We start from the raw sequence: 21,611 nt of genomic DNA on the forward strand, positions 1-21,611 counted from the left end.
GTTTTGAAAACACAAAAAGGGGATCAGATATATATGTTGTTTTTTGACCTGTTTTTTCCTTATGTTAACTTTTATTGAGTGCTTCTTGTACTCTAAGCATTGTAATAAATACCTTTATTTTCTAAAAGTACCAACCTTGCAAGATAAGTACTATTATAATCTCCCATTTTACAGGTAAGGAGACTGAAGCACAGAGAGATTAAGTAATTTGCCAAGATCACCAGCATGTGAAGCAGTGATTTGACTTAGGTGGATTGTCTTGAGAAGCCAAATGTTAACAACTTTTCTGTATTCCCTAATATCAATACGTATTTATTTTTCAACATTCTTTCTAATGGTTTTTTTGTTGCATAACCATTTAAAGGGATGTGAAGAACTTTAGTCTTTCTTTGTGGACACGTGGATTTTTAAAATGTGGTTTGTAACCTAGATGTTAAGAGAATTTTTTTCGTTTTTGACGTTAGAAGAGATACATGCATCTGCTTTTCTGGATTTACATATTTGAGAGATTGTATCCCATGATCTCACCCATTGTCTATACCTTGATATCTGCAAAAGTCTGTCTTTACAATTTTAACTTCTCACCAAACTTACAGAACCCTGCTTCTCCATTCATGTTGGCTCCATACATAATAACTCACCGAAAGGCAGATTATGTCCTAAATGTAACTCATGATTTTCCTTCTTATAACAAAGACTGTTCTTCCATTTGTTTTTTTGGCTACTCAAGTATGAACCTTCAGAATCCATCATGATTTCTTTGACTCTTCTTTCTTACATACACTTTGTCGTCAGATTTTATTTATTGTACTCTGGAAAACTTCGGCTTTCTCCTTTTTTGTGATGTCTGTCTTGATCTCTACACTTGATAATAATGAATTAAGTGAAATGCTAAATGAATTATTTTAATTTAGCCAGATTAGAACAGACGAAACATTTATATCAAAATTTATCCTGAAACATTTAATCAATATAGGTTATTATTTCTGGAGGAGATATTGTTGTTTTTTTCTTTAATACAATCTGTTTTCTTTCACAGACCTTTGACAAATGTTTCCTGGGCTCGTCAGAAACAGCAGATGCAAATAGAGTATTCTGTGGTCAGATGACTGCAGTTTACCTTTTTAGTGAAGCTCTTAATGCTGCTCAGATTTTTGCTATTTATCAGTTGGGACTGGGATATAAGGTACTTTACTTGCTGTTCATTGCTTAACCAGTGTTAGTTGAACTTGATTTAAAGGTAGGTGATGCATGGGACAAAATTGAAAGAGTAATCAGGGACACTACAGGGAAGTCACAGGAATCTGAAGGATACTTTAAATTTTTGAGGGAAACACAGTATACTTGTCATGTGGGCCTCTGTGCATACTACTAGCTCAAGTTTCAACTTGCATTCATGCTGCATTTGATGATGTCAGTTTTTGCATAACTAAATTTTCAACAATTACTGTGATTAAAAACAAGTACCATGTGGAAATTAATGTGGAAAAAGGAAATGAGGATGATGGTGTGAAATCTGATTCCAAATTTGAGAGAGTTCATGCATTGTTCAATATGCATAAAAATTAATAACTAATTTTGCTAACATAATGAAAGAGACATTTTTTCTTTTTTTAAATTTTTTTTTTCAACGTTTATTTATTTTTGGGACAGAGAGAGACAGAGCATGAATGGGGGAGGGGCACAGAGAGAGGGAGACACAGAATCGGAAACAGGCTCCAGGCTCTGAGCCATCAGCCCAGAGCCTGACACGGGGCTCGAACTCACGGACCGAGAGATCGTGACCTGGCTGAAGTCGGACGTTTAACCGACTGCGCCACCCAGGCGCCCCAGAGACATTTTTTCTTTTGACTTGTTCCTTAATTTTTTCAAATGGCTGTTAAATTATTAAAATATAAAGTTGTTTGAACCAAACTATTTAGCAGTATTTATTTTGATCTAAAGCACCATAAACAGTTACTGCAATGCTAAGACTGTCATGAACTAAGAAAATTTGTGGGGTGCCTGGGTGGCTCAGTTGGTTAAGCAACTTCTCTGATTTCAGCTTAGGACATTGATCTCATAGTTCCTGAGTTCGAGCCCTGTGTTGGGCTCTGTGCTGGCAGCAAGGAGCCTGCTTGACATTCTTTCTCTCTCTCCTGTCTCTCTGTCCCTCCCCTGCTCCAAATAAATCAACATTAAAAAAAAAAATGGGAATCTCTGGGTTAAGCCATTGTTACTCTAGTTTGGTTTCAAGGAGCATGTTAGTCTGCTCTGTTTTTCTGAAAACAAAACCAATTTTCCTGAGTTGATTTACATACTATTACATTCAGTATATTTTTATTTTAATTAGTTTTGACAAAAGTGTAACTCCCACAACATTAAATAAATGGAATAATTCTGTTCCTGCAAATGTTCAGTTGTGCCCCTTCCCAGTCAGTTCCTTCCACTTCTCTAACTCCACTGCATTCTTCTTGAGAGAAACTGTTAATCTGCTTTCTGTCACTAGAGTAGATTTGTTTTTCTTAAGGTTTTATGTAAGTGGAATCATGCAGCATGTGCTCCTTAGAGTTTGGTTTCTTGTGAGAGTCATCCCATGTTGTTATGTTGTAGTCGTTTCTTTCTTTTTATCGCTAAGTAGCATTCCATTGTATTAATATATCACAATTTTTTTAAAAAGGATTTTATTCCTTTTTTTTAACTAATCACTACACCCATCATGGGGCTCCAACTTATAACCCCAAGATCAAGAGTCGCATGCTTTATTGACTGAGCCAGCCAGATGCCCCCATATCTACACTTTTTTAATGCATTCTTCTATTGATGGTCATTAGGGTTATTTCCAGTTTTGGGCTGTTAGGAACAAGCTGCTCTGAATATTGGTGTATAAATCTGTGCTGCCACATAATTTTATTTCATAAATATTTAAGAGTGGAATTACTAACTGATATGGTAACTGAAGTTGCCAAACCCTCTTCCAAGGTAGTTGTATAATTTTACATTTCTATAAGCAGTATATGAGCTTTCTACTTGCTCCACATCCTTAACATCTTGTATTGCTGGTCTTTTTAATATTAGGCATCTCAGTGAGTATGTAGCTGTATTTCAGTTTGGTTTTAATTTGCTTATTATAATGAGTAGAGATCCCAAGCATCTTTTTTTTTTGCTTATCGATCATTTTTGTATGTTCCTTTGTGAAGTGTGTTCACATCTTTTGTGTATTTTTTGTTTGGTTGTTTGTTTTCTTATTAAGTTTTGAGATTTCTTTATATGTTCTGGATACAAGAATTTTATCAGATGTATGAGTTACAAATATTTCTCCCCCAGTTTGTGTCTTGTCTTATTTTCTTTCTTTATTTTAAAACTTTTCTTTCTTTCTTTCATTCTTTCGTTCTTCTTTCCTTCCTTCCTTCCTTTTTTTTTTTTTTTTGGGAGAGAGAATGAGTATGAGTGGGGGAGAGGGGCAGAGGGAGAGAGAGAGAATCCTAAGCAGGCTCCATGCTCAGTGTGGAGCCCAGTGTGGGGCTTGATCCCAGAACCCTGGGATCATGCCCTGAACTGACATCAAGAGTTGTACTCTCCACTGACTGAGCCAGCCAGGTGCTCCACCTTTTTGTTTTCGTAATGTGTCTTTTGAAGAACAGATTGGTTGGAAAGATTTTCTCATGTGTTTTTTTCTTACAGTTTCAGCATTTTTGTTTAGGCATGTGATCCATTTTAAGTTATTTTTTGTGTCAAGGGTCAAGGTTCTTGCCTCCCCACCCCCCCGCCAATATGGACACCCTGGTGTCCCAGTACTGTTGTTTTATAAATTGCATTCTTCCTCCATTGCCTTACCTTGGCATCTTTATATTTCAATGACTTATAGGTCTTTCTTATGCCAATACGGTATTCTCTTGATTAATGTTAGTTTCACAGTGAGCATTGAAAACAGGAAGTCTGAAACCTCACTTTATTTTTCTTTTTCAAATTGTTTTGGCTTTCTAAACCCTTTGCATTTCCAGATATATTTTTTAGAACTCGCTTATCAATTTCTAGAGAAATGTCTACTGGGATTTTATTTGGTATTACATTGAATATTAGATCAATTAGTGAAGAATTGGCCATCCTACTGATACTGATTTTTCCAGCCTGTGAATATGATGTATCTCTCTATTTATTTAGGTTTTCTTTAATTTCTTCCAGCACTGTTTTTTGGTTTTCTTTGTATAGGTGATATATACATTTTGTTAAATGTATTCTTAAGTGTTTAATGTTTTTCAAGTAATAAGTTGTATTTCAAGTCTCAGTTTCTGATTATTTGTTTCTAGTGTATAGTTGAATTTTGTTTATTGACCTTGCTAAATTTGCTATTAGTTTTACTAGAGTATTCTAGGATTTCCTATACATATGTTATTATAGACTGTAAATTTTATTTCTTCATTTCCAGTCTTTATGCCTCTTCCCTTTTTTGTTTTGTACTAAGACCACCAGTATAAATAATTAAATAGAACTGGTGAGAATAGACATTTTTGCGTTGTTTCTGATTTTAGGGGGAAAGCAATCATACATATTTTATAGATGCCTTTTATCGAGTTGGGAAATTTCCATTTCTGGTTTCCTGAGAATTATTATCAGAGACATATTGAATTTTATAAAATGAGTTTTGCTTTTTTTATCAACTCTGATAATCTTTCCTTTTAATTGGAGTGTTTACATAGTTTACAGTCAGTATGAGTATAGATACTATGTGTCTTAAATCTAAGTGTTTATATCTGGACTTTAAATTCTGTTTCATCGAACTGTATCCCTAGGCCAGTAGAACACAGTCTTGAATACTGCAGTTTTTAATACATTTTTTTAAGTTGATTTATTTATTTTGAGAGAGAGAGAGAAAGGGGCAGTGAGAGAGGGAGAGAGAAAGAGAGAATCCCAAGCAGGCATTGCACTGTCAGCATAGAGCCTGATGCAAGGCTCAAACTCATAAATCATGACCTGAGCTGAAATCAAGAGTCAGACACTTAACCGACTGAGCCACTCAGGCACCTCTGTAATTCATTTTTTAAGTCAGGAAGCCTGAGTCCTCCAACTTTGTTCTTTTGCAAGATTGTTTTGGCTATTTTTAGTATCTGTAAAAAAATTTTTTTTAGTTCTATTTATTTTAGAGAGAGAGAGAGACAGAGACAGAGTGCGATCAGGGGAGTGGCAGAGAGAGAGGGAGACACATATATCAGTCATAGAAAGGCAAATAATGCATGATTCCACTCATAGGAGATAGCTAAAATATCAAACTCATAGAAACAAAGAATTGAAGGGTGGTTGCCATGGGCTGGGGGAGAGAGAAAAGGAGAATTGACAATCAGTGGGTATAAAATTCCAGTTATACAAGGTGAACAAGTTCGAGTGATCTGCTGTACAACATTGTGCCTATAAAAATACTGTATTGTACACTTAATATCTGTTAAGAGGATAGATCTCCTGTTAAGTGGTTTTACTGCAATTAAATTAAAAAAGAAAAAACAAGAAAAGTGTTGAAAGCAGACATCCCTATATTTTTACTGATCTTAGGAGAAAAAGCATTCCATTTTTTTTGCCATCAGTATGGTGTTTGCTGTTAGCTGTTTGTAGATGTTCTTTGTTTCTTTGAGGAAGTTCACTTTTATTCCTAGTCTGTTGAGTGTTTTCATCATGAAACGTTGCTGGATTTTGTCATTTGTTCTTTGTGCTTCTTTTGGGATGATCACGATTGTTGTCTTTTGTTTTTATTAATATAGTCTATTAAATTGTTCAGATATTGTTAAATCAACCTTTTGTTCCCAGGATAATCACACTTGGTCATAGTTTATATTCTTATCCATGAAGTATACTGAGGTCCAGAAAGGCATCTTAATGGTAAATGTGTAGAAATAACTGCTGGTATTAGTGCTAGGTCAAAAATCTTATCGGTAGTCACCTCTAACATTTGAGTCATCTTTTCCTCATATGTATGGTCAGATAGTGATAAAACTGTACTGAAAATCATGTTATGTGAGAAATTGATGATCCTAGAATTACTTCTTGCTTTATTTTTTACTGTTGAAATCTGCTGTGTTGTATAGTCCATGTTTTAGAGAACCCCTTATAACTTAAGGTAGCAGGGATATGGAAAACCAGCAATCTCAGGATTGCTTCTAGGCAATTGCAATTGATTCAGTGCTTTAAAGATTAAAATAATAAATATTTCAAAAAAAATGAAGGGTTAAATACTTCTTTCATATTGTCTTAGTGTTTGATGAAGTACCATGTTGCTTTAAGTACTTTGAAAGGGTATTTTTTTATTTTAATTAATCATATCAAATAGTATTTACACATGAATATTTTTTCTATAAATTTAGCAGCATTTCCTGAAATATGTGAAAGCCTTAGTTTTAGTTTTAGATTTAGTTTTGTTTAGATTGGTTAGTGGTAGTGATTTATTCCTCAAACAAGGAATAGAAAAATGTTTAGCTATTTGTTTTCAAAATTTTTACCCGCTAATGTTGACATACTGTACTTTGAATAGTAATACAGGCTAAATTATTTGTTTAATTGAACTAGTTTCTGATCTTTACTCTGCCACAGATTAACTTTGTGGACTCAAAGAAGTCACTTATTTCTTTAGACTTTCTTAGTTTCTGCCTTTGGAAAATGAATTATATAATCTCACATATTATATGTCTATATATTGTAAGTTGGTAAATAGGTTAGCTTTTGTAGGTTGCCCAAATGACATTTCCCCTCAAAAGTATTTATTATTTAAAAACATTTATTTCACTTATGCTAAAATTCCCTTTGTAATCAGCTTTCATTAAATTAAAAAAGAATATTAGATCAATGCTTACAGATTTATTAACTGCTTATCAAGGGGGCAGAAATTTTAGAAAAATAATATATTAAAGCTTTTAAAATGTTTTGTGTAAAAGAAAGATAAAGGCAGTCTTAGCGTGTTTTACATTTTATTTTTTTTTTTAAATAAAATTTTTTTTTTTTGAATGTTTATTTATTTTTGGGACAGAGAGAGACAGAGCATGAATGGGGGAGGGGCAGAGAGAGAGGGAGACACAGAATCGGAAACAGGCTCCAGGCTCTGAGCCATCAGCCCAGAGCCCGACGCGGGGCTGGAAGTCACGGACCGCGAGATCGTGACCTGGCTGAAGTCGGACGCTCAACCGACTGCGCCACCCAGGAGCCCCTTACATTTTATTTTTATAGCAGTATTGAAGCAGAATTCACAAGTTGAATCCAGCAAGTCTTTGTTGGAAAAGATGTTCCATTTAGCTTTAAGTGGTTATAGTTAAACTAAAGAAAAAAATCCTTGTCTGTGATTACTTAGAAGTATGGTTTAAGGGGCGCCTGGGTGCCTCAGTCTACTTCAGCTCAAGTCATCTCATGATTTGTGGGTTTGAGCCCCATATCGGGCTCTCTGCTCTCAGCACAGAGCCTGCTGTGGATCCTCTGTTCCCGTCTCTCTCTGCCTCTTCCCCTGCTCATGCTGTCTCTCTAAAAAAATAAACCTAAAAAAAAAAAACAAGAATGATTTAAAAGATAAAATATGAGCTTTCTGGTAAAGGTAAATATATACGCAAATATAGAATCTTGTAATCTTGTAATGTTAGTGCATAAATCACTTTTTTTAAGTTTATTTATTTATTTTGAGACAGAGAGATCAGGAGAGACAGAGAAAGAAGGAGTGGGAGAGAGATCCCAAGCAGGCTTTGCACTGTCAGTGTGGAGCCCAATGTGGGACTTGAACTTAATGTGAGATCATGACCGGAGCTGAAACCAGGAGTTGGATGCTTAACTGACTAAGCCACCCATGTGCCCCTGCATAAATTACTTTCAATTCTGATACAGACTTTAAGAGAAAAAGCATAAAAATCTAAATCTATACATAATATGAAAAGATGTAATTTTGATATCACTAACATAAAATCGGGTGATGGAGATGTAAATGTGTAAAGGTTTTGTATGTGATTGAACTTAAGCCGTTATTGGCTTAAAGTAGAATATTATAGGGATGCCTGGGGGGCTCAATTGGTTAAGCGTCCAACTTCGGCTTAGGTCATGGTCTCACGGGTTTGTGAGTTTGAGCCCTGCGTCGGGCTCTGTGCTGACATCTCAGAGCCTGGAGCCTGCTTGGGATTCTGTCTCCTCCTCTCTCTGCTCCTCCCATGCTCATGCTCTGTCTCTCTCTGTCTCTCAATAATAAATAAATGTCTAAAAAAAGTAAAAAAAAAATAGTTTTATAACTTTAAGATGTTTTATGTAATTCCTATGGATATGGCAAAGAAAATACCTATAGAAGTTAACACAAAAGGAGAAAGGGATATAAATACCAACAATCATTGGCATATAAAAGAAGTCAATTAGCAAATTATAGTGAACAAAAATGGCAATAGTGAGTCGCTAACTACTTTAAATGTAAATGCATTAAACTTCTCACTTAAAAGAAATAGGCTAAATGGATTTTTTTCTCCTAAATTTTTATTTAAATTCTAGTTAGTTATCATAGAGTGTAATATTGGTTTCAGGAGTAGAATTTAGTGATTTGTCACTTAAAAATAACAGCCAGTGCACATCATAAGTGCCCTCCTTAATACCCATCACCCATTGGCTAATGGATTTAAAAAAACAAAACCCAACTGTCTTTGGTCTATAAGAGAGACACCATAGGTCTAATATGGAATATGAAGGGATGGAAGAAGATAGTCCATGCAAATGGTGAGCAAAAGAGAGCAGGGTTGGCCATGTGTATATCAGAAAAAATAGACTTCATTTATTCATTTGAGAGAGAGAGAGAGAGAGAGAGAGAGAGAGAGAGAGAGAGAGTGCGCGCAAGCAGGGGAGAGGGCCACAGGGAGAGAAAATCTTCAGTAGGTTCCACACTCATTGTGGAGCCTGACACGGGCCTCAATCCCTTGACTCTGGGATCATGACCTGAGCTGAAATCAAGAGTCAGACACTGAACTGCCTGGGCCACCCAGACTCTCCTCCAAATTAGACTTTAATTCAAAATCTGTTACAAGACTCAAAGAAGGAAATTATATAATGATAAAAGTGTCAATTCACGAGGAAGATATAATAATTAAAAATATATACACCTAACTTTATGGCTGCAAAATATATGAAACAGACCTTGACAGAATTGAAGGGAGAAGTATGTATTAACACAATAATGGTAGGACATTTCAAAACCCTTTTATTAACGGATAGACCAACCAGAGAGATTACTAAAGAAACAGAGACCATGAACAACAATGTAGACCAGTTGGACCCTAACAAACACATACAGAACACCCCACCAAACACCAATAGAATACACATCCTTCTCAAGCTCCTATGGGACATTCTTCAGGATAGACAACATATTAGGCCACAATATTAACAAATTTAATAATACTGAAATCATAATACCAAATACTTTTTTTTACCCCAATAACATTAAGTCAATAGTAGAAGGAATCTGGAAAATACACAAATTTGTGGAAATCAAACAACACACTCTGATACAACTAGTGTGTCAAAGAAATCCCCAGGAAATTTCTGGAGCCAAGTGAAGACAGCATATCAAACTTTATGGGATTTAGGGAAAGCAATACCAAGAGGAATGTTTATAGTCCTTTAAAAGAAAAAAGGAAGATCTCAGATCAATAACTAATTTTTCCCTTCAAGGAACTAGAAAAAGAAGAGCAAAGTAATCCCAAAGTTATCAGAGGAAAGGACATGATAAATATTCAAAGTAGAAATAAATGATATAGAGACTAGAACAATAATAGAAAAAAAATTAACAAAACTAAGAGTTTTTTTTAAAGATCTACAAACCTGACAAGTTCTTAGCTAGATTAAGATAAAAGAGAAGACCTAATAACTAAAAGAATTGAAAGAAGAAAAAAATAAAATGAAAGAAGAATTATTACTAATGCCATGAATCTAAAAAGAATTAGGAGACTACTATGAACAATTTTATATCAGCAAATTGAATAATATAGAAGAAATGGATATTCTTGGAAACACACTGCCTATCAAGAGAAAATCTGAAGAGACTGTAGGTACTAAGGACATTGAATCCATAATCCAAAACCTCTGAATAAGGAAAAGCTGTGTACTGCATAGGATTTCACTGGAGTATTCAAACATTAAAGAAGAATTAACAACAATCTTCCTCAACTCTTTCAAAAAATGAAGAGGAGGGAATACTTCCAAACTCATAACTTTTTGAAGTTTATTTATTTTGAAAGACAGAATGAGCAGGGGAGAGGCAGAGAGAGAGGGAGACAGAGAATCTCAAGCAGGCTTCGCACTGTCAGTGCAGACCTTGACGCGGGGCTCGACCCTACAAAACTGTGAGGTCATGATCTGAGCTGAAACTAAGAGTCAGATGCTCAGCTAAGCCACCAGACACCCTCCAAACTCAATTTAGGAGGTCAGCATTACTTTGATACCACAGCCAAAGGCACTACAAGATAACTATAGACCAGTATCCCTGATTAATTTTGATGCAAAAATCCTCAACAAAATACTAACAAGGCAAATTCAAGAGCACACCAAAAGGATCATAGTCTGTCACCACACAGTCATCTCAATTGATGCAAAAAAACTGTTGGACAAAATTTATTCTTTAATTATAAAAACACTCAACAAATTACTAGTGAAGGAAACTACTTCAAAATAATAAGGCTACATATGAAAAGCCCACAGCTGACATATGCATTAGTGAAAGACTGAAAGCTTTTCCTCTAAGAACAGGAACAAGGCAAGGATTCCCATTCTCACCATTTCTGTAGGCCACAGTCCTCGAGCAGTCTTAGAGCAGTTAGTCAAGAGGAGGAAATAAAAGGCATCCCAGTTGGAAGGGATGAAATAAAATGATCTTTTCACAGATGACTTGATCTTATATGTAGAAAATTCTAAATGAAAACCTGTTACAACTGATAAATTCAACAAGCTTGCAGGATACAAGCCAAGAACAAAAATCAGCTGTGTCTCTCGATACCAACAGTGAACAACCTGAGAAGGAAAATAAAACAACAATCTCATTTACAAAAGCATAAAAAAGGAATACTTAGGAACAACTTACCTAAGGATGGCTTAAGACTTGTACACTGAAAAGTCTATAACATTGTTGAAAGAAATCAAAGAAGGCACAAAATGGAATGATACCCTCGGTTCATGGATTGAAAGACTTGCAATTTGTTAAAGAATGCATACTGCTGAACGTGATGTACAAATTCAGTACAGTTCCTATCAAAATCCAAATAGTATTTTTTTGCAGAAATGGAAAAAAAATCCCTAAAATTTATATGAAATTTCAAGGGTCTCCAGATAGCCACAACCTTGAAAAAGAAGAACATGATTAGAGGTCTCACACTTCTCGATTTCAAGACATATTACAAAGGGATAGTAATCAAAACATTATGGTGCTTGCATAAAGGTAGACCTATGGACTAATAGAACAGAATTGAGAGTCCAGAAATAAATCTTTGCACATATACTCAAATGATCTTCTACAGAGATGCAAACACCACACACAATGGAGAAAGGATAGTCTTAAAAATTTTTTTTCTTTAATGTTTATTTATTTTAGAGACAGAGTGAGAGACAGAGTGCAAGTGGGGGAGGGGCAGACAGAGGGTGACACAGAATCTGAGGCAGGCTCCAGGCTCTGAGCTGTCAGCATAGAGTCCGACGTGGGGCTTGAACTCAGGAACCATGAGATCATGACCTGAGCCAGAGCCGACGCTTTACCGACTGAGCCATTCAGGTGCCCCTGGCTAGTCTTTTTAAAACCTGGATTTGTGAAAAGTAGATATCTACATGGTAAATAGTGAATTTTGATCCTTACTTTACAACATGTATCAGAATTAACTCAAAATGAATTAAAGACCTAAACCTAAGACACATAAGGTTCCTACCTGAAAGCAGAGGAAAATCATCATGACATTGAGTTTGACAGTGATGTTTTGGATATGACACCAAAATAGGCAACAAAGATAAAAATAGACAAATGGGTCTTCCATCTCAAAATCTTTGGCATGTCAAAGCTTTTATGTATCAAGGAATTGAGTGAAAAGGCGAACTGTGAAATGAGAAAACATGTTACAAAACCATATAGTTGATAAAGGGTTAATATCCAGAATCTATAATGAAGTCCTACAACTGAACAACAAAAATCTCCCAATAACCCACTAAAAAAGTGGGCAAAAGACTTGCATAAACATTTCTCCAAAGAAGATACTCAAATTGCAAACAAACATGAAAAGATGGTCAACATTACAAATCAGCAGAGAAAAGCAGATCAGAACTACAGTAGATACCACCTCATACCACATTAGGATGGCTAGTATAAAAAACAAAACTGAAAATAATAAGTATTGGCTAGGGTATGGAGAAATATGTACCCATATGCACTGTTTAGTGCATATGTGGAATGCATATATGGGGATGTTTAGTGGAGATGTAGAATGCTGTAGGCTCTATGGAAAGCAGTATGGTGGTTCTTTAGGAATCAAGATTAGAATTACCGTATGATTGAGCTTTCTTACTTTTGTGTACATACGCAGAAGAATTAAAAGCAGGATCTGAAAGAGATATTTTCATATTCAAGTTTATTGTAGCATCATTCACAATAGTCCAGAGGTTGAAGCAACCTAATTGTCCATGGACACATGAATAGATACAATGTAGTATATATGTACAGTGGAATACTATTTAGTTTTAAAAAGAAGGAAATTCTGATGCATGCTACCACGTAGTCAAGCTTGAGACATGATACTAAGTGAAATAAAATAAAAAGTATGCAAATAAAAAGATTACACTTATATGAGTTACAAAAAAGTCACACTTACAGAATCAGAAAGTAGAATATGGTGGTTGCCAGGGAATGGGGAGTGGTAGAAATGAGATGTTAAATATATACTGAACTTCAGTTTTACATGATGTAAAAGTTCTAGAGATTTGTTATGTAACAATATGCATATAGTTAATACTACTTACTGTACTGTACACTTAAAAATGTTTAAGATGGTACCTTTTATGTACTGTGTTAATAACCACAATGAAAGAAATCCAAAAAGGGGGCACTTGGGTGGCTCAGTTGGTTGAGTGTCTGACTCTTGTTTTGGGCACAGGTCATGATCTTAGGGTTGTGGGATTGAGCCCAGTGTCAGGCTCTGCATGGAGCACAGAAACTGTTTGGGATTCCCCCTCTCTCTCTCCCTTTGTCCCTCTCTCCCACCCACGCTCTTCCTCTCTCTCTTAAAAAAAAAAAAAAAAACCAAAAAGACGAAGTACAGTGAAAAAAATGATAAAATATGTGCCATAGGACACTACGTTTTATACTTTTGAAATGTAAGTTTAAAAAAATTTTTTTTTTGATGTTTATTTTTGAGAAGAAAGAGAGCATGAGCGGGGGAGGAGAGAGAAAGAGGGAGACACAGAATCTGAACAGGCTCCTGGCTCTGAGCTGTCAGCACAGAGCCCGACACGGGGCTCGAACTCACGGACTGTGAGATCATGACCTGAGCCGAAGTCGGACGCTTAACCGACTGAGCCACCCGGGCGCCCCAAATGTAAGGTTTTAATACCGACTTGATTTTCATTGTATCTTTAAAATGAATACAGTCCACTAAAGAAGTAATGAAACAGGGCTCTTCTTACTTGATATTGTTAGGAAAATGATTAAAGATATATTCCTTAAATTTTTGTATCTGGTGATTTGTATCTAGATTTTCTTTTTTGTGGTACATTGTTTTAACTGTTTTACTCTTTATTTTTAGGGTACATTTAAATTCAAAGCGGAAAGTGATCTGTTTCTTGCTGAGCATCACAAACTTCTTTTGTATGATGGCAAACTTTCTAGTGCCATTGCATTCACGTACAATCCACGTGCTACAGATGCCCAGCTCTGCCTTGAATCATCCCCTAAGGACAACCCTTCAATTTTTGTTCATTCACCACATGCACTCATGCTCCAGGTACTAGCTATGACATTTTTTATTTTTTATATATAATCTTTTAAGAATATTTTTCATGGTAAATTTTGGTGAGGTATATTAGGTAGCTTCTATTAATAAATGTGATATAAGGTATTGTTCTTGTTATGCTTTTTTTATTGTTTGGGAAAGGAAATCATTGGAATCTTTACTGTGTTTTCTGTTTTACAAGGATGTGAAAGCAGTTTTAACACATTCCATTCAAAGTGCTATGCATTCAATTGGAGGAGTACAAGTGCTGTTTCCACTTTTTGCACAGTTGGATTATAGGCAATATTTATCTGATGAGGTTGACTTGACTATATGGTGAGTGCCATTATTTTGTTCTTGAAGTGGATGTGAGGATGACTTTTATTACTGTTGAGCTGCACAATATTTTTTCTGCCTTTTAAATTTGTTGCTAGGGTTAAAAGAATGTACGTAAAGAAATTTGTGAACTTTAAAGGTTACTACAAATTCCTGTCAGTAATAGTAGTATTAGGGGCATCTGGGTGGCTCATGATTGAGCATCAACCTCTTGGTTTTGGCTTAGGTCATGATATCAGGGTCGTGGTGTCCAGCCCCATGTCGGGCTCTGTGCTGATCATGGAGCCTGCTTAAGATTCTTTCCCTCTGCCCCTTTGTGCCACTTGCAGTCTCTCTTTCTTTCAAAAAAAAAAAAAAAAAAAGATAGTAGTAATCTAAATTCTTTATCAGTAGGAAATATGGAAGCTGTAAAAAATATAATAAACTTCTCTTAGAATAAATTTAGAAATAATGATTTAGCAAAAATGAATACATTTTTGTCTATCATTCTAATTTAAAAAGTTATTTTAGATTATTACATGGCAGTGATTCATTATGGGGATTTAGCTTTTCATTTTAATTGCATATAACTAAATTAAAACTGAAATTTTTAATGATGTTATTTATTATTTACATTTGGTCTTTTTGAAAATACTAGATTGTATGTTGGACACATTTGTCTCTTACAGTATAGAGTCTAAAAAAGGCAAAGATATAAGAGGACATAATATAAAACATTGGAGGGGTGTCTAAATGAATTTTTCATGGCTGTATATTCTAGTGAGACTAGTAATTATGTTTAATGTATTATTTGAGTAAATGAGTGTTTCATTATTCATTTTTAGAATTCCCTGATTTTGTGTAATTTGATATCAATTAATCTATGTATTTCATGATGTAATAATTCTCTTGAGATGTTTAGGCAACAAAGTGACTTTTTTTTTTTAAATGAATGAGATATCAAATCAAGTATTTATTGTCTACATTAAAATAATTAAAGTTATCCTTGACATATTGCTACTTCATTAATTTTTTTATGTGTCCTGGTCTGAAACTTCTGTAACAGAGCTCAGTTATTTTTTCTTGGTTCTCCCTTTCTTTTTTTTTAAATTTTTATCTTTATTGAAAATGAAGACTTAACAAAATTTTTTTTAATGTTTATTATTTATTTTCGAGAGAGAGAGAGACAGAACACAAGTGAGGGAGGGTTAGAGAGAAAGGAAGACACAGAATCTGTGAAGCAGGCTTCAGGCTCCAAGCTGTCAGCACAAAGCCCAATGCGGGGCTCAAACTCACAAACCATGAGATCATGACATGAGCCAAAGTCGGACGCTTAACGGACTGAGCGAAGGCACCCCAAAATTGCTGACAGGTTTAAAAGCACTTGTGTCGAGGGAGGAGGTTGGCTTCTAGTTTGTTTGTGGGGGTATCTCAGAGGCTTTGAGAAAAGGAGGTAACAGGTGATCTTCATTCCATTCCATTTTGTGTATTTCTAAAAGTGAGGATAGGAGCATGGCCCTAGCCCCTATTCAGTTTTAAAAGTCTTCTCAACTGACTACAGAATTACGATTTTCCTTTTGGGATAATGTACAAAATTGTTGAATTAGTGTTTGAGGACTTTGGTTTGTAAATTCCAAATTTACTTTTTTTTTTTTTTAATTTTTTTTAATGTTTGTTTATTTTTGAGACAGAGAGAGACAGAGCATGAACGGGGGAGGGGCAGAGAGAGAGGGAGACACAGAATCCGAAGCAGGCTCCAGGCTCTGAGCCATCAGCCCAGAGCCCGATGCGGGGCTCGAACTCACGGACCGCGAGATCGTGACCTGAGCTGAAGTCGGACGCTTAACCGACTGAGCCACCCAGGCGCCCCCAAATTTACTTTTTTATCTTCTTCATTAACCAGGCTAGTCTGGAGCCCTAACACATTCTAAGTATTTCTTTCCTAGTGTATTTGCTCCATGTGTCTTTTGCCTCTGGCCTCTAACTCTCTAAAATTGAATATACTTGCTAATCTAAGTTATATCTATTCTTTAAGGCCTTAATATACTTATGTTAGCCATTTTATTACTTGTTTTTAGACATTGCTAATTTTTGTTCAGTTTATATATGTTTCTCATGTTGTTTGTAAGTAATTGACTTATTAGTAGGTTGATGATAAAGTACGTGAAATAAATAATTAAGTGCTAATCCTGCATTCAAATTCCAGTCCCCAAATAATGTTGGAGACAATTTTATAACTTCATTTTCCTTGAAATAGAGAACTTTTTATTAAGATAGATGAAAGCCTGCATCTATTTAATCCCCCTCCCCACCTTGTTTTTTTAAAAGAGTAAGTTTTTCAGACTGTTGCCTGTTGTTTTTGTTCCAGTTCAACTTTGCTGGCTTTTATCATGGAGTTGTTGAAGAACTCAATTGCTATGCAGGAGCAGATGCTTGCCTGCAAGGGCTTCTTGGTAATAGGATATAGTCTTGAAAAGGTAAAGTATGAGAAGCATTATATATTTTGCTCTTAATTTTGAGGGCATGGATTTGGTCTCCTAAGTGGTTGAGCAATTCTTTCTGCAACTGTGTCTCCTTGGTTACATAAAATTACCAAAATTAAAATAACCTTTTGTTGTTTTACCTTGCTTCCATTGCTTTTTTAGAGAAATGTGGCATCGAGTCTCATGGCATCTTTAACTTGTAGCAGTTTGTGGGCCAACTTTTTTCTGGTATTGAGAACCTTTAATGTACTTACTTTGCCTTGTATTGGTAGTGACCTTTGATCTATTTTTTTCTTCTCAGTCTTCCAAATCCCATGTCAACAGAGCAGTACTTGAACTTTGTCTTGCATTTTCAAAATATCTGAGTAATCTGCAGAATGGGATGCCCCTACTCAAACAATTGTGTGATCACATTCTTCTTAACCCAGCTATATGGATTCATACTCCAGCCAAGGTAATATATTGGTTTTGTTTTACTATCTTCACTAACTTTTTGTAGTTGGGAACAGTTACAATAATGAGGTTTTCTTTTATTCTTCTATATGTTGTCATATATGATTTTAGTAGATTGCAGTTTTTGACTAAGCTTTTTTTTTCTTTTTTAGACATATTTGCAAATAAGTGTTATCTTTTCTTTCTTTTGTAAAGCAGTGTCAGTATTTTTTTTTGAAGTTTAAATTCCAACACATTTAAAATACGATGTTATATTAGTTTCAGGTATATTGTATAGTGATTGAATAATTCCATACATCACCCAGTGCTATCATAACAAATGCAGTCCTTAACCCCTACCACCTATTTCACACATCCCCTTACCCAGCTCCCTTTTGGTAACCATCAGTGTGTTCTCTATAGTTTAGAGTCTGTTTCTTGGTTTGTCTTTATGTTTTTTTTTCCCCCCTTTTACTCACTTATTTTGTTTAAATTTCACGTATGAGTGAAATCATATGGTATTTGTCTTTCTCTGACTGACTTATTTTACTTAGCATTATACTCTGTAGCTCCATTCATGTCCTTGCAAATGGCAAGATTTCATTCCTTTTTATGGCTGAATAATATTTGATTATATATGTATGTACCACATCTTCTTTACTCATTCATCGGTAGACGCTTGGGCTGCTTACACATTTCGACTGTTGGAAGCAATGCTTCTAAACATAGGGGTGCATATATTCCTTTACTTTTAAAAAAAATATTTATTTACTTAGTCTCTACACCCAATGTGGGACTAGAACTCATGATCCTGAGATGAAAAGTAACATGCTGCCCAGACTGAGCCAGCCAGGTGCCCCATGGGGTGCGTATATCCCTTTGAATTAGTGTTTTTGTATTTTTTGGAAAAATTCTCAGTAGGTTGATTACTGGATCATAGGGAAGTTCCATTTTTAATTTTTTGAGGGACCTCCATAGTGTTTTCCACAGCGGCTGCACCATTTTGCATTCCCACTAAGTGTGCAAGAGTATTTCTTTTTCTCCACATCCTTGCTGACAGTTGGTTCTTGTTGTTGATTTTAGCCATTTTGACAGTTGTGAGGTAACAACTCATGTAGTTTTGATTTGCAATTCCCTGATGATGAGTGATGAGCGTCTGTTCATGTGTCTGTTTGCCATCTGGATGTCTTCTTTGAAGAAATGTCTGTTCGTGTCTTTTGCCCAATTTTAATTGGGTTGTTTGTTTTTTGGTGTGTTGAGTTGTGTAAGTTCTTTATACATTTTGGATACTAACCCTTTATTGGATAGGTCATTTGCAAACATCTTCTTTCATTCAGTAGGTTGCCTTTAGTTTTGTTGATCATTTCCTTTGCTATGCAGAAACTTTATTTTGATGTTGTCCCTATAGTGTAGTTTTGCTTTTATTTCCCTTGCCTCAGAAGACATAGGTAGAAAAATGTTGCTGTGGCCAGTCTCCGAGAAATTACTGCCTGTGCTCTCTTCTAGGATTTTTAAGATTTCAGGTCTCACATTAAGTCTTTAATACATTCTGAGCTTATTTTTGTGAATGGTGTAAAAAAGTGGTCCAGTTTCATTCTTTTGCATGCTGCTGTCCAGTTTTCCAAGCACCATTTGTTGAAGAGACTTTTTCCCATTGCATATTCTTACCAAGCAGTGCCAGTATTTTTAAAAAACAGCTATAATCTTTATTTTTTGTTAAATACAAATTATATTTGACTTTCATTTGCTAAATATAAATCAAAGCTGGAAAGTTCCAATGTAAATATAATATTTCCTGTCAATTGTAGCTCTGTTCTATTGCAAATATGCATACATATCAATGTGTATATATGTATGTATACATATTTGTGAGTTTAATTCTTCAGAAATAGCTGAAATGTCACCATTTTTGAAGGCTTCTAATGTATACTGGTCTCATTTAATCATTTTTATTCACATGAATTTAAATTATTATATACAATTATATTTGTGTACAATAATTTATTTAGCACTATAACAACAAACCAATTACTTCTAAATGAATATAAATGAATTTGTAATAAAGTATATAAATAAACCTTTGCTAAATCCTAATGTTGTATTAAATTGTCATAAGAATATTGATAGTGGTAGTGTTAAGCAGAACTTGAAACAAATTTTTATTAAATTGCATAATTGTATATGCTCTATCTGAAGTTTTTGTTAGACATTGTATTATTTTAAACCTGTTAATTTCCTCTCTCCCCTTCTCCCTTTTGATCCACTTGGAATGTTTATCATTGTTTAGTTTGGAATAACAGGTACTTATTTTAGTTGTTGGAAAAAAAATCAGACTTTTTTGCTTTTCTAGAGTCATAGTATCTTATTTTCAGTTGGTCTTTTCAAATGTTAAAGAGAAAAACAGCTGCTGACTGTGATTGCCATTTGGAAATAATCAAAGGAGGCAGCTGGAGGCTGTACCTTTTAATCTCTGGGTTCAAATTTGACCTCTTTCTCTTCTGTGACCTTCAATCTTATTTCTTTTCAAGATTGTTTCAGGTTACTTTTTAAACCTTTTACCGGACACTTTTTTTGTCCACTAAGCAGCATATTTGTAAGGCTTTGGATCTCTTTTGATGTGGTCAAAAAGCCTCTTATTAGATACTTAGTAATAGAGGAATATTAAAAAAAATTCATTATATCATTTTCTTAGGTTCCTGGTATTACTGCACTCTGTTTCTTACCTTTTCTTGGTTAATAATTTTCTTTAATTTCCTTTTTAGAAATTACAGTGGTTATGTTAATATTAAACTTTCCTTCTGTTTTAGTTGTTTGCTTTGTATATCCATAAGGGGTTAAATCTACCTTAATTTTATTATAAAGATAGTTCTAGCAAGGTTTGTTTTGTTTTCCAATGTTTGTTTGGTCTGAATGTTATACAATTAGAGGGAGGGTGGAAATTTTTAAGAAAAAGAATATGACATAATGCATACAAATGAGGTTTAGGGTTTTGCTGAGAACCTGTATAGATGAGTGAGCATAAAGTTTAAACTTCATTAGCTTCATGGTAATTTCACCTGTGGTTACCAAAGTTGAAGGCATATATGTATGAATCAACCTTTGCTTTTGAAAAGGGTGCTTAATGGAAGGTTACTTTCATTTGTTGGGTAACTTTTATCACTATGGATACTGTGGTGAACAAGACAGCTCTAATTCAGTGAACAAGACAGCTCTAATTCTTGCCCTCATAGAATGTAATGGGAAAGACTGATATTAACACATATAATTTATATGGTTACTAAATTACATAATAAGTAAATGAGGAGTGTTTATTCATTGTTAGCATATGAATAATCTTGAGGTCCCCATTCTTATTCATGTCAATGTGTTATTAAAGCCTTTTCTTTTACTACAGTATTATTCTCAATAAACTGACTTTCTTCAGTTTTTCCTATTTTTATGACTTTTTTTGCCAGAATTTTTATGTTTATAACTCTCATCAGATCATTTCTTAGCCCCCAAATGTGTAATAGCTTCCAGTTGTTTTCAGAATATAGTAGTCTCTTTTCTAGCATCAAGTCTTCATGTCAATACTCTTTTCTAAGCTTTCTAGCTTAAAAACTCAGTTATCCTCAGTGGGTAAAACATTATGCTAAAAACATTATGCCTGAGCCGTGGTTCTCAGTCCTGGCTGATGATAGAACCTGTTGGGAGAGGTTTTATTTTTTTGTTTTGTTTTTTTTTAAAAATCAAAATCAGAATTCCATCCTACGTTGTGTTTTTTAATTGGTCTGGGATAGGGCCCAGGCATCAGCATTTAAAAAAAATATTATTCAGGTAGGCTAATGCACAATCAGGTTTGAAGAGCATTGTTCTAGATCTTGGGAAGCCTTTTGTATGATCTACCATTTTCCCTGTTTGAAATATCGTCTTTGGTTCTGTCTACCTATCTTAGTACTAACTTTCAAAGCCTACCTTAATACCTGTTTTATTAGTTAGGCTTTTTTGCTTATCTTATAATAATTTCTCTGGCCTCCAAATTGATAGTTTCTAATAAGTCTTTGCTACTTATTTTGTAATTAATTACACACTTCTGTTTCTTTCTTTCTTATTTTTTTTAAGGTTTTATTTTTAAGTGATCTCTATACCCAGTGCAGAGCTTGAACTTATAACTCTGAGACGAAGTGTGCTCTACCTACTGAATCATTCAGATGCCCCTTTATAAATGTGTTAATTCCAGATGCTTTTTAAAATAATTTTCTTAAGTCATCTTTATATTTCAATAGGTTTGTTTTTCACTTAAATGTATGTCTATTTTTCATTTTCTCAACTGGATTTCATCTACTGAGGGACAGTGTGTATGACATTATATTTCCATAATACATCATTATGCATAGTTGGATGTAAATATTTTCTAAATGGTTTAAATAGCATCGTCAAGAATTTGAACCATGTGACAAAGTAT

At 34.7% G+C, this 21,611-nt stretch overlaps 1 protein-coding gene across 7 annotated transcripts in view; it reads left to right on the forward strand.

Moving 5' to 3' along the window:
* Nucleotides 1-21,611, forward strand: part of LRBA (LPS responsive beige-like anchor protein) — a 772,087-nt gene that overhangs the window by 111,263 nt on the left and 639,213 nt on the right. For all 7 annotated transcript variants that reach the window (XM_040472514.1, XM_040472528.1, XM_040472537.1 and 4 more), the window contains exons 9-13: nt 1,040-1,186; nt 13,752-13,949; nt 14,140-14,273; nt 16,621-16,729; nt 17,037-17,189. In XM_040472514.1, the coding sequence (XP_040328448.1) occupies nt 1,040-1,186; nt 13,752-13,949; nt 14,140-14,273; nt 16,621-16,729; nt 17,037-17,189 (741 nt within the window). The remainder of the gene's footprint in view (nt 1-1,039; nt 1,187-13,751; nt 13,950-14,139; nt 14,274-16,620; nt 16,730-17,036; nt 17,190-21,611) is intronic.

Source organism: Herpailurus yagouaroundi, unplaced genomic scaffold (assembly GCF_014898765.1).
Source record: "Herpailurus yagouaroundi ecotype Mexico unplaced genomic scaffold, PumYag 28, whole genome shotgun sequence".
NCBI classification, from domain to species: Eukaryota; Metazoa; Chordata; class Mammalia; order Carnivora; family Felidae; genus Herpailurus; species Herpailurus yagouaroundi.